The sequence below is a fragment of the Mesoplodon densirostris genome, chromosome 4 (assembly GCF_025265405.1).
Source record: "Mesoplodon densirostris isolate mMesDen1 chromosome 4, mMesDen1 primary haplotype, whole genome shotgun sequence".
NCBI lineage: Eukaryota > Metazoa > Chordata > Mammalia > Artiodactyla > Ziphiidae > Mesoplodon > Mesoplodon densirostris.
In genome coordinates, this window is record NC_082664.1 from 12,918,890 (window position 1) to 12,931,059 (window position 12,170).

Here is a 12,170-nt window from a genome sequence, read left to right on the forward strand (position 1 = left end):
CTCACATTAAATGGTAGTCAAGGAGCTGAGGTGGTGTCTAGCATTTGAAGTCCCATCTCTTAACTAGGGAATACAAAGTTGAGATGCCAGAGTCGGTGATGAAATGGGGCCCACGTTCATGGGGCAAAGTGTCCCCTAAGAGAGCCCCTCAAGGCCAGCCCCTCGCCACCCTGACCTCCCTCTCCTGGAATCCTGGGCCCTACACCCAGCCCCCACCCCCCGGCTCCAGGTTGGCAAGTGGAGCCAGGTTCTGGGGGCGCTCTGACCCTGCCTGGTCCCAGGACGGAGGACGCAAGTGGCCCTGTCCTCGGGCTGGCGCCGTTGCCCCATAGGATGTGGCCTGAGCGGGCGCTGGTGCTGTGCACCTATGTCAGCAACAGGCCTTGACCACAACCGCCCCGTAGGCCGTTTCTTCTGCGAGGGAACTGACATTTCATAGCAGGCTGGGTGGGTCTTTCAAACACGGACAGATTGCAGTAGGGGCACCCCCAGGAGCTACTGGCAAGATGGGGCAAGGGGCGCTGCCACCACTTTGGATGCCCCTGACCAGCAGAGCTGTTCCAGCCACGGGGGATAGCCTCCTCCAAGCCCAGGCCTAGAGAGGAGATGGGCCTGAGGCTGCTCGGGGGCCTCGCTGACAGGTGGGGGGAGACAGTGGCGGCGGCCGTGTTGACAGCTTCCAGATCCTTCTATCAGAGGCCTGAGGCTGACAGCCACACGGGAATGGAGTCAGTAAGGCCCTCCCCACTGCCCTGTGGACACCCCGGCTGAGGGAAGGGCTCCTCTGGACCTGCCCACTTCCTTTCTTCTCCTTCAAGGCCACACTGGCAGGAGGGAAAGGGCTGGTTTCTGTGTGTCGGGGAGGGGGGGGCAGGCTGGGGGGAGGGGAGCGGGCACACTGTGTCCTCGGCCCACCTCCCCGCCGCGCAGGGACGGGATGGCCCTGCCAGGGCAGCACAGCACTGGGTGTGTGTGGGGAGACCCGGCCTGCCTGGCAGGGAGCCCCTTCCTTCAGCCGGGGGGGGCCTGCCCGACCCCTCCCTTGCTGGGCCTTCCCTCAGACCGCGCTCCTCTCAAACCCCGATGGGAGCAGCCTTCCCAGCCAGGAACCCGGCGACACCAGGCCTCCACCACCTCCTCTGCATCCCCACGGCTCCCGCGCCAGCCGGCACCAGAGCAGGCGCCACTCACGGATCCAAGTCACACTCAGACAGGCCACTCCAAGGAACCTTCCCAACCTGCTGACCAGGCCGCGCACGCTACCAGGAAGCCAGGGGCCCTTCCCCAAAGTGGGCTCCCAAAAGACACGCGCCTTTTGCAACACCAGTTTTTCAAAAATCACCCCACAGCAATGAAGACATTTTCTTCCAGGCACTTGATCAGGGTGATGACCCAGAAGTCTCCATTCTGGGTCTTTGTTTCTTATGAAAGTATGTTCTAGACTGTTGTATCAGAGGAAAGAAGAGCTGTCTCATCTCCGACTGGCACTCCAGTATCGCTCCCAGACATGTGTTGGCCAGTAATTCAGGGAATCACTGAGTGTCAGGAGGAGCAGGGTCCTTAGAGATCACTGAGTTTATTTCTCAGATGGGAAAACTGAGGCCAAGGGAGAGTAAGGGACGTGCTCCCTAGAGTACAATCCCAAATCACCAGAAGGCACAGGACCCTAGGATACGCTCCAGCCCTACTGATGTTCTACAGCATGCACGTCCCCAAGCATCTTCCAAATCGGCAAAGGACAATATAACTAGGTCGACTCTCTGATTGCCAGGTGTGGCAGGGACGGGAGAGGGGCTGAAGGGGACACAAAATGGATAAATTCCACTGAAGCAGCTTGAGCAGTGTTTCTGACTTTCCTCTAGCAACTTTTTATTTTGCCCAAAGGACATTAACATCTAACAACCACCATCAACGTGCCCAATCATTTCATAAAAGACAGGAAGCTTAATACGGCAAAAAGACTTAACCTCAGAATAAGGAACAGTTCTGCCCAAGAAAAGATAGCTTGGTAACCTTGGCTGATACACACACACACACACACACACACAACACAACACCTTATTTTCCCACTTTCTCAGTGGACCACAGACCTTCTTTTGGGACCCACTGACCAGCCAGGGTTCCCCCAGATCCTGTACACCCAGCTGACTCTGTTCTCTTGGTTGAGGCTGCATGTCTATCCGTGACCCACAGCTGCCTTCACCTTCTCCCAGCCTCTCTCCCACAGAAGTGAGGGACACAGACAGGGAGGATAATGAAGGGAGTGGGGTCCCTACTCAAGTCCCTGGGTGGCCAGCCCCCTCCTCGTTCCAGACTTGGGGAGGGGTATGGTGGCCTCGGCCTCACCTCTTGCTGCAGAAGGGGAGATGGATTCCTCACCTCCCTGATCTGGGCCCTCCTACCCCTGAGGTCTGGGCCGCCTTGCATATAGTTCCAGAAGCTCAGGTGCTTCAGGACACAAAAGAGAAAGCTGCGAGGCGATTTTTAGAATCCTGTTCAGTATATCATCCTCTTCAAGCATCTATTGAGTGACAACTGTGGGCAGGACAGAAAGATACGGAACGGTCCTGATCCCTTTTAATTGGAGGTTTATAATCTAAATAGGAAGACATAATATTTTAAAGGGGTTTTGGCTTCTCTAAAATCTCCAGCTGGCATGGATGGAAGGCTGCATGGAGGATGTGGCGGTGTCCCAAGAATAAGATGATTCCTGGCCCCTAGCTCACTTCTAAAGGGGACTCCCGGTCATGCAGCTCACCAACAAAAAAACAAACAACCCAATCCAAAAATGGGCAGAAGACCTAAATAGACATTTCTCCAAAGAAGATATACAGATTACCAACAAACACATGAAAGAATGCTCAACATGATTAATCATTAGAGAAATGAGAATCAAAACTACAATGAGATATCATCTCACACCTATCAGAATGGCCATCATCAAAAAAGCTAGAAACAATAAATGCTGGAGAGGGTGTGGAAAAAAGGGAACACTCTTGCACTGCTGGTGGGAATGTGAATTGGTACAGCCACTATGGAAAACAGTATGAAGGTTCCTTAAAAAACTACAAATAGAACTGCCATATGACCCAGCAATCCCACTACTGGGCGTATACCCTGAGAAAACCATAATTCAAAAAGAGTCATGTACCAAAATGTTCATTGCAGCTCTATTTACCATAGCCCGGAGGTGGAAACAACCTAAGTGTTCATCATCGGATGAATGGATAAAGAAAATGTGGCACATATATACAATGGAATATTACTCAGCCATAAAAAGAAACGAAATTGAGCTATTTGTAATGAGGTGGATAGACCTAGAGTCTGTCATACAGAGTGAAGTAAGTCACAAAGAGAAAGACAAATACCGTATGCTAACACATATATATGGAATTTAAGAAAAAAAATGTCATGAAGAACCTAGGGGTAAGACAGGAATAAAGACACAGACCTACTTGAGAATGGACTTGAGGATATGGGGAGGGGGAAGGGTAAGCTGTGACAAAGCGAGAGAGAGGCATGGACATATATACACTACCAAACGTAAGGTAGATAGCTAGTGGGAAGCAGCCGCATAGCACAGGGAGATCAGCTGGGTGCTTTGTAACCACCTGGAGGGGTGGGATAGGGAGGGTGGGAGGGAGGGAGACGCAAGAGGGAAGAGATATGGGAACATATGTATATGTATAACTGATTCACTTTGTTATAAAGCAGAAACTAACACACCATTGTAAAGCAATTATACTCCAATAAAGATGTAAAAAAAAAAAAAGAAAGAAAGCAGGGGAGAAATTAACACATGGTTTCTTACAATTTTAATAAAACATAATAAAATAATAAAAATTAAAAAAAATAAAGGGGACTCCCGGGACTTCCCTGGTGGCGCAGGGATTAAGAATCCGCCTGCCCATGCAGGGGACAAGGGTTCGATCCCTGGTCTGGGAAGATCCCACATGCCGCGGAGCAACAAAGCCCGTGCACCACAATACTGAGCCTGCACTCTAGAGCCTGCAAGCCACAACTACTGAGCCCATGCACCACAACTACTGAAGCCCACACGCCTAGAGCCCGTGCTCAACAACAAGAGAAGCCACAGCAATGAGAAGCACGTGCACCGCAACGAAGAGTAGCCCCCGCTCGCCGCAACTAGAGAAAGCCCGCGCACAGCAATGAAGACCCAATGCAACCAAAAATAAATAAATAAAAAATAAATAAATAAAAGAAAAAAAGAGGGCTGCCTTTATAAAAATAAATAAATAAAGGGGACTCTCTAATGGAAGGTAGATAGCAAGGGACAAACAGGAAGTTTGGGTCTTTTCCTGGTCACCTCCCCTGTGTTGGGGCTCTTTCTGGGCATATAGGTGCCCCGAACTCCTAGGGTAACCTGGGATGAGGATGGGTCCCCGTGGGCAGTCCCCCTCATACTCCTTGCCCCTTTCCATCAATCTCTCTCTGGCCAAAGCTTGCCTTTCTTGTTCCCCCTGGATCCCCACTATAACCAGGGGGTAGACTCCCTCCCTCCCGAGTCCCACTCTACACTGTCCCACCTCCAAGCCTTTGCTCAGGCACTTCCCTCCTCTGAACCTGCCCCTCCTAACCCCTTCATTGCTGCTCATTTGTCACTGCCTGGATGATACAACCTAGGGGACGACTCTCACTCAGGAGAGAATCTCGCCACGACAGATGGAATCTGTGAGAGGCCGGAAGGACAGAATTTGTGGTTGTCTGGCACCCGTTCTCCCCTTCCCTCTGCTCTGGCCCATGGCTGGGAGGCACCGCAGGCCAGCTCAGACTCCCATCTATAAAAGGGAGCTCCTGGGAGGCCTGAGAGGGCAGCCAGGGCCCAGGGTGGGTACCCCCTTCAAATATCACACCCATTCCTGGCCGGTTTCCAATTTGATTTCCTGATCTCCTAGATTAAAATGCAGGCGTCCTTGTATTTTAATACTTGCTGTTTCAGTAAAGACCACAGTATAGGCCTTTCTCACCTTCTGAGATGGCCCACACTCTGTCTGTGGAGTGTGTTTCTCACTTCTTACCTATTACTTTGTCTCACTGAATCCTTTCTGCGATGAGCCATCAAGAACCTGAGCTTCATTAAGTCCTGAGACCAGGTGTGTGATCTCAGTTGGAAGACTGGGGGTTTTGGCGGGGTTCTAGTCCCGGCCATGTGGGTTCAAGTCCCAGTCTGGGTTTGGCTGGTTTCAAGTCCCAATCTGAGGTGCACGATTTCAGAATGACATATAAAACAAGACTATCACAGTATTTTGCTATAGTCTCAAATTTTCTACAAAGAACATGTGTTGTTACGTGTATAATTTTTTTTTAAAGCAGTAAATGACAAAACCACCATGAGATACCACTTTGCACCTACGAGGCTACTAGTTAAAATACAAAAGACAAGAGGATGGGCTTCTCTGGTGGCGCAGTGGTTAAGAATCTGCCTGCCAGTGCAGGAGACACGAGTTCGAGCCCTGGTCTGGGAGGATCCCACATGCCGCGGAGCAACTAAGCCGGTGCGCCACAACTACCGAGCCTGCGCTCTGGAGGCCGCGAGCCACAAATACTGAGCCCGTGTGCCACAACTACTGAAGCCCGTGCGCCTAGAGCCTGTGCTCTGCAACAAGAGAAGCCACTGCTATGAGAAGCCCGTGCACCACAACAAAGAGTAGCCCCCGTTCAGCACAACTAGAGAAAGCCTGCGTGCAGCAACAAAGACCTAACTCAGCCAAAAATAAAACTAAATAAATTTATTAAAAAAAAAAAAAAAAGACCACAGTATAGGGACCGAGGCCCAGGATAAGGCCTGTCAAGTGGTAGGGGAGATGGGAAGGGGGCCATGGGCAAATGTGCTGAGACTCCCCTATCCCAAGCAGCCCCCGTGCCCCCATCCCCTGCACTCCTACTTGCTTCCCAGGGGTGCACTGGGGCTTCTCAGGGCCTGAACTGAAGGCTTAAGCTGGTGAGGTACCTTTTGCTTCCTGTGGGCCAGAGTGTCTTTCAGGGTCTGGAAGGGGGTCAGTATCCTAGCTGAGAATCAGCCAGAACCACCTGGGAGCATTAGCCCCTGACGACAAAGAAACCCGGGTCAGTGAGCAGAGTGGTAGCTGGGACCCTGAATTCATCACTGGATCCTGTTCTGGGTGGGCCTTGTCCAGGAAGAGTCCCCATTTTAGAGCTGGGAGTGGCTGAGGGGCTCCTCAAGGGGACTGGCAGGCCCCCTGCATTATGTCAGCCATGAGGCAGAAAGCCAGGGCTCTCACAAGCCCTGGGGCCTTGTGCAGGCAGCCCCTTGCAGGCCCAAGGCTCAGGACACCCGAGTCCTAGGCCCAGCTCCCCTGACCTTGGGTAAGGCACTTCCTCTTTCTGGGTCTCCGTTTCCTTGTCATCATATCAGGGGATTGGATAAGGTCTGTCTGTAATGGCCACATTTTTTCCAAGAGTGGAATCCTTTTTCAAATAAAATCTTAAACAGACCCTCAACTGATCAAACATATCAAAGTGCGTGGGCTCTGAGCACACACATCCACAGGACCCTGCCGTTCAGTTTGGCGTCTGGCCGCCTGGCAGTCACAGCTTCACCCACATCATCCCGACGCCTCTGTCTCCCACCTCACCTCCAATCCACCCGCGCATCCTGTGGCTCCAGCTTCTCACGTCTCCACTGCCTGCTCCACCCGGGGCCCCAGCCCTTTCTCACAGCCACCACAGGGCGCACCCCCCCTTCTGTTCCTGTTTCCCCCTACAGCCTGTCCTCAATACAGTCCAAATCCAAACCAGGTCACCTCTCTGTGCAAACGCCACCCGTGGCCCCTGCTCACTCAGAGCCCCCTCCAGAGCCTCTACCCACCGACTAGCTTTCTTCTGGCCTCTTCTCCCCCACTCCACTCCAGCCTCTCTGTGTCCGACACACAGACCACACCCCACATCCCCCAGGGGCTTGACTCACTCTCCCCACTTCCTTCAGGCCTCGGCTAAACACCGTCTTCTTGGAGTGGCCTTCCCTGACCACCTGCTACAGAACAGCCCCTTTCTGTCTTCTGGGAAAGTCACCTGCAAGCCGCCAGGGGCTTGGTTTAATGCTGGGCCCCCACGTCCACCTAATGCAGATACTATTTGTTGAACGAACTTGAATGAATGGAGGGAGAAAAGTGTCTTCGTCCAGAGTGCTGGGCAGCCTGTCGGCATTTTCTTTCTCCCCAGACAGCGTTTTCAACAAGTAGACAGAGAGCTTGCTTGCCAAGATCCTCATACGCCTATTTCAGGAGGCTAACTTCCAAGCGACCCCCACCTAGCCCCTGGGTGTGGGGTGGGAGGTGTTCCCCTAGCTGTCTGGACATCCATTTTCTGCCAGCGAGGAGGAGGGGGCTTCGGGAGCCAGGTGGAAAGATGGGCTCTGATGAGGACTCAGGACCCAGCCCTGAGTGGTCGGCAAGCTCTGTGGGTGGCCTGGGGGTGAGGGGTCATAGATTATTGGTCCTCGTCATCTTTGGGTACTGTGCAGCCCAGGGAACAGAGGATGCATGGGTGCGCCTGAGAACTGCCTTCTAGTATTTGAGAGCCAAGAAGGATTGGGCTCCTCTGAACAGGGTTTCTAATGGCAGAAGTTAGAAGAAGGCAGACTTTCTTCGATATCTGCCTGTCAGAAAGGCTACCACAGTGGTGGCAAGTTCTCCATCACTGGAGGTATGCAAGTGCCTTTCAGGAATGTTGTCAAAGGGATTCCTGTACTGGGTGCAAGGTTAAGTGAGATACTATCTCATTTAACTCTTCCAACCCCAAAGGTCCTCCTAACTAAAGCGACGTTTTTAGCAACAAACCAATATTCATCTAATATTTATGATATGCCAGACACTGTTCTAAGCAGGCTTGTGTTGGTGTGTTAACCCTTAGCTGCCTGTGGACAGCTACTTAAATATTAACTCATTCAATCCTCATAACCAATCTTAAGAAGTAGGTGTTACCTGGCCAAGGACAGTTAAACAGTCGGCAAACAGAGGGGTTACACTCAACAAACGATAATAGTTGTAATAATAATAACTATTAAACGTTTGCCTATGGGCCCATGGGCAAAACTTCTTATGCATTATTTCATTTAATCCTCAAAACAACTCTAAAGGCTAGTTACTATTACTTATCTTCATTTTCTAGATAGGTATTGAGGCATGGAGGGGTTAAGTAACTGGCCTAGTAATGAACAAAGAAAGGCAAGAGGAAGTGGGTAAGGAGAGGTCATCCTGGGGGAAATATGGGAAGTCAGAGGGATCAGGACCCTGGCCCCTCACCTCCCCTTCCTTCCTGGGAAACTCCTGCTAGCTCCACCCATCAGTATTGGGTGTGGCAGATACTTGCCCCTGGGGGGGCCCCCCTCCCCAACAGAATTTCCAGCTCCTCCAGCGGATGGCATTTGTCTTTCCACTTCCAGGGGAAAACATCCAGGCAGGGCTTCCCAGCTGGGGCGGAAATGGGGGAGCGGGGACGAGGGAGACATTCAGATCTAGTTGCATCACAGGCCCCTCTGAGACACTCCCCCCACTAGCGTGGGGGCCAGTCACCTCCAGCTGCCCCCCAATTCGGGACTGCACAAGAACAGCTCACCCCTCCGTTTTACACAGCAAAGAACTGAGGCCCTGGGAGCCGAGGTCAGGAGCTAGGCCAGTGAGCAGCTGGCTGTCCATCACAGCAGTAGCCCGGGACTTTTAAACCAAAAAGCCAGGACTGGCTTCCCCGGGGGGCGCCCATCAACCTTAGCCCCCAGAAAGGTTCTAAGAAGCTTTCCCAGGAATCCGCCTTTGAACTGGAGCCTCCTCACCCCCCTGAAGCTTCCCGGGACGTTGGCTGGGCTGGGTGGCACGAGGGAACCTACTTCGGGAGCACAGCCCTGAGCAATGTCCACAAGTCCGAGGTTGTGAGCTGGGGGGGTGAGGGACATGAAACTAACTAGACGCCGGAGACCCCTCTAGAAAGCTAGTTCCCAAACCGGTTCGGCTTCACGCATTCCACGCTGTGCCTTCTCCCGGTGTGTGTGTGAAGGCGGGGATCCCGGAGGCCACACGCAGTTCGTGCACCCTGGACCCTCCCCAAGCCCCGGGTTTCGCAAAGGCCGGTCCGAAGGTCACTGTCCTTAGACCCGCAAGAGGGGTGGGGGAGGGATCCCGGTGGGTCCTCGGTGTAGGCGGGCTGGTCAGCTGTTAGGCCGCGGGCGTCCAAACTTACGGGGACCCGGGTCCGCCGCCCCTTGCCCTACCTAGCTCCAGCACCCGAGGACGCGCACGGGGCACAGGCGGATCGGCGGGTGCGGGAGGATGGCGGTGCCCGGACCGCGAGTGACTGCATCTAAAGTTCAGGCGGGACCAGAGCCCGGGGAGGGGCCGCGTCCACACAGCCCCTTCGCTTCGGCTCTGACTGGTAGAGGCGCCCCTCTGGCACCCACCAACCTAGCCGCCGAACGTGCCAGCTGGTCTTCCGGCGAGCGACATCTGGGCTTAAAAGTTTAGCCAAGTCTCGGGGTACGGCAGAGGCACCAGGGCTGCCCCCTTCCGCGAAGAACCGGGAGACCAGCCTTGGCCGTGGCCAGGGGTTCGGTCTCAGTCCGACACCTCGAGGTCCCACAGCCGGGGCTACTCCGGAGCTCCGAGCACCCTCGGGGGCGGGGAGGGGCAGTTGGGCGGGAGGGACGCGGGCCGAGCGGAGCCCTGGGGCACCGAGGGAGGAGGGGGCGCCGGCCCCGGACTCACCCCGCGGGGTCCGCGCACTCGGGCGCCCCGGCCCGTCGGATCATGCCGCCAGCAGCTCCGGGACGGTGAACGCAGGGGCTCAGGCACCGGGCGGCGCCGGCCGCGAGGCCCCGGGCGCCCGCATGCCCCTGGCGCTGCCCTGGGGAAGGGCCCGCGCGGGCACCGCCGCCAGCCCCGCGCGGAGTCGGGAAGCCACAGCCGCCGCGGCCGCCACGCTCTGGGGCGCTCGCTCCCTCTACTTCCTGTATCGGAGCGAGCGGGGCTTTCAGGAAGAGGCTGGCCTTGGTGGTCAAGAGTTTTTTTTGTCAAAAGCCTTTCGGCCGCAGCTCGCAGCCCGGAGCCCCCCTGAGGCACACGGAAACCCCGGCAGCCGCGCCCGCGGGGCCGGACCTGGCGGCGGGTGGTGTCGGGCCGGGGCGCCGGGTGCGGGCGCCCAGCCGCGGGGTGCTGCCTCCGCCGCTCCGGCGGCTCCCGGAGACCCGGGAGAAAAACTTAGAGAAAAGTTTCCAGCTTGGCGAAGAGTCGCGTGGGAAGGAAGGCGCTCCCGCTCCGGACCGGCAGGTGGGGAAGCCAAGAGCTTTACGCAGGGCACTCTCCCGCTTTACCTCCTGCCTGAAGGAGCCTCGAAATCGCCACTAGACAGCCTCAGACCAGAGGCAGGGCGCCTCCTCCACATCTCCGACAGGTGGCCATGCTGCCTTCTCTTGGATGCCTCCACTGACGACGAACTCACTATCTCACAAAGCAGTCTGTTCCTCCACCAAGCCAGGCGTCTAATTCATCTATCCTGGGTACCACACCTAGATGGGAGCAGAGGGAGAAAGTCAATCAGTTTACACAAATACAACTACAGCAACTCTGGTGGGACCAGGAGGCCTCTCCTCTAAATGCCTGGGCACTAACAAATGCCTCCTGAGCCCGGGCTGCCCTCAGAACATTTCACAGTAGTGGTCAGCACTGCACCCTACAGGGTGACCTCAGTCTAATGCAGGGTTTCTCAGCTTTGGCACTATGGATATTTGGGGCCAGATAATGCTTTACTGTTGGAGCTTGTAGGATGTTTAGCGGCATTCATGGCCTCTGCCCACTCTGCCAGTAGCATCACCCTCTTCTTGTAACAACCAAAAATGCCTCCAGACACTGCCACATGTCCCTGGGGGCCAAAATCATCCCGGTTGAGACCCACTTATCTAACTCCTTTTTTTTTATAGATAAGGAAACTGAGACCTAAAGAGAGGAGGTGACTTGCCCCAGGCCACACAGCAAGTTGAGGTGCAGACAGGACCGACACCCAGGGCTCTGGTAAAAACATCCAGAGACCTCTTTGCCCTCCATACCCCTGCTTGTTTACCTGCACAAGTGATAGCATTAATAGGGCAATACTCCAGAGTGCCATTATGAGTCCTTTGCTGTCCCTAAAACAAGGCTGTAGGCTACCCCCAGGGCTCCCTGGGCCCCAGGGACGAGGTCCATCTAACTCTCACACCTAGAGTAGTCTTTCAGGTCCTTCTAGGCTGGTCTGGACTGTGGGCAACCTCACTCTTCCATGGCCCCCACGAATAAAGTTTCCTTCAGCTCCCTGGACCACCCCTGAGAAACTCAGGACAAGCTCCTCAAAGCCTGGGTTCCACGGAACCAGCACCGAGGCTCTCACCACGTCCCCTCAGAGGCCTCCACAAGGCCCACTGCTCACCTGCCCTGTGAAGATAAAGTTCCTCAGGGGGACACCGGATGGGACCCCCACCCTGACCCTGTTGCTGGTAACTGACAGAGGAAGAGGTTGCCAAGACTGAAATCTGAGAAGCCCCTTTCAGTTGTGGCCCCTGCCACCCTTGTCCTTAGATCCCTTCCTGGGTCCCCTTTTCACTCCCAAGTCCTCACCCCCACCACTTCTCTCCCTGGAATGGAGCTCAGGACTCCTACTGGCAAGTGAAAATCTACTGCTGTTTGGGCCTGCAAGCTCCTTCCTTTACCCTCACCTTTTTTGGTTAACAGCACCCCAGTACCTGGTTTCCATTTAAGGAGTCACCCCTCCTCTGTTGGGTTCAGGTGGAGATAACAAGATTCTACCCCCATTTTAGAGGGAACACATGATTCTAATCTGGCCAATCAGAGCCTTGCACTTACCAGGCCCAGTGATTGGCTCATGGATGAGCACATAACCAAAGTTAGGCCAATAAGATCCCTCCCTGGGACTTTTTGTTGGCACTGTCAGGAAATGCCAGCAATCTTCCCCCCACCCCAAGCTGGCCTGATGCTGAGAGAGTGTAACCTTGGGGCAGCCCAACAGCCACCTGGGCCACCATGTGGTAAAATTGTGCTCAAGAAGACAGCCAAGGGCTTCCCTGGTGGCGTAGTGGTTGCGAGTCCGCCTGTCGATGCAGGGGACATGGGTTCGGGCCCCGGTCCAGGAGGATGTGGGATGCCGCGGAG

The 12,170-nt window shown here is 54.7% G+C and overlaps 1 protein-coding gene across 2 annotated transcripts in view; it reads right to left on the minus strand.

Moving 5' to 3' along the window:
• Nucleotides 1-10,422, minus strand: part of RIN3 (Ras and Rab interactor 3) — a 123,679-nt gene extending 113,257 nt beyond the window's left edge. Inside the window, exon 1 of one of the 2 annotated variants that reach the window (XM_060097932.1) lies at nucleotides 10,343-10,422. In XM_060097932.1, coding sequence (XP_059953915.1) covers nucleotides 10,343-10,413 — 71 coding nt within the window. In that variant the 5' untranslated portion in view covers nucleotides 10,414-10,422. Of the gene's footprint in view, nucleotides 1-9,737; nucleotides 10,017-10,342 lie in introns of those variants that run through there. The other variant, XM_060097931.1, reaches the window with a different exon arrangement.
• Nucleotides 10,423-12,170: the final 1,748 nt, after the last annotated feature.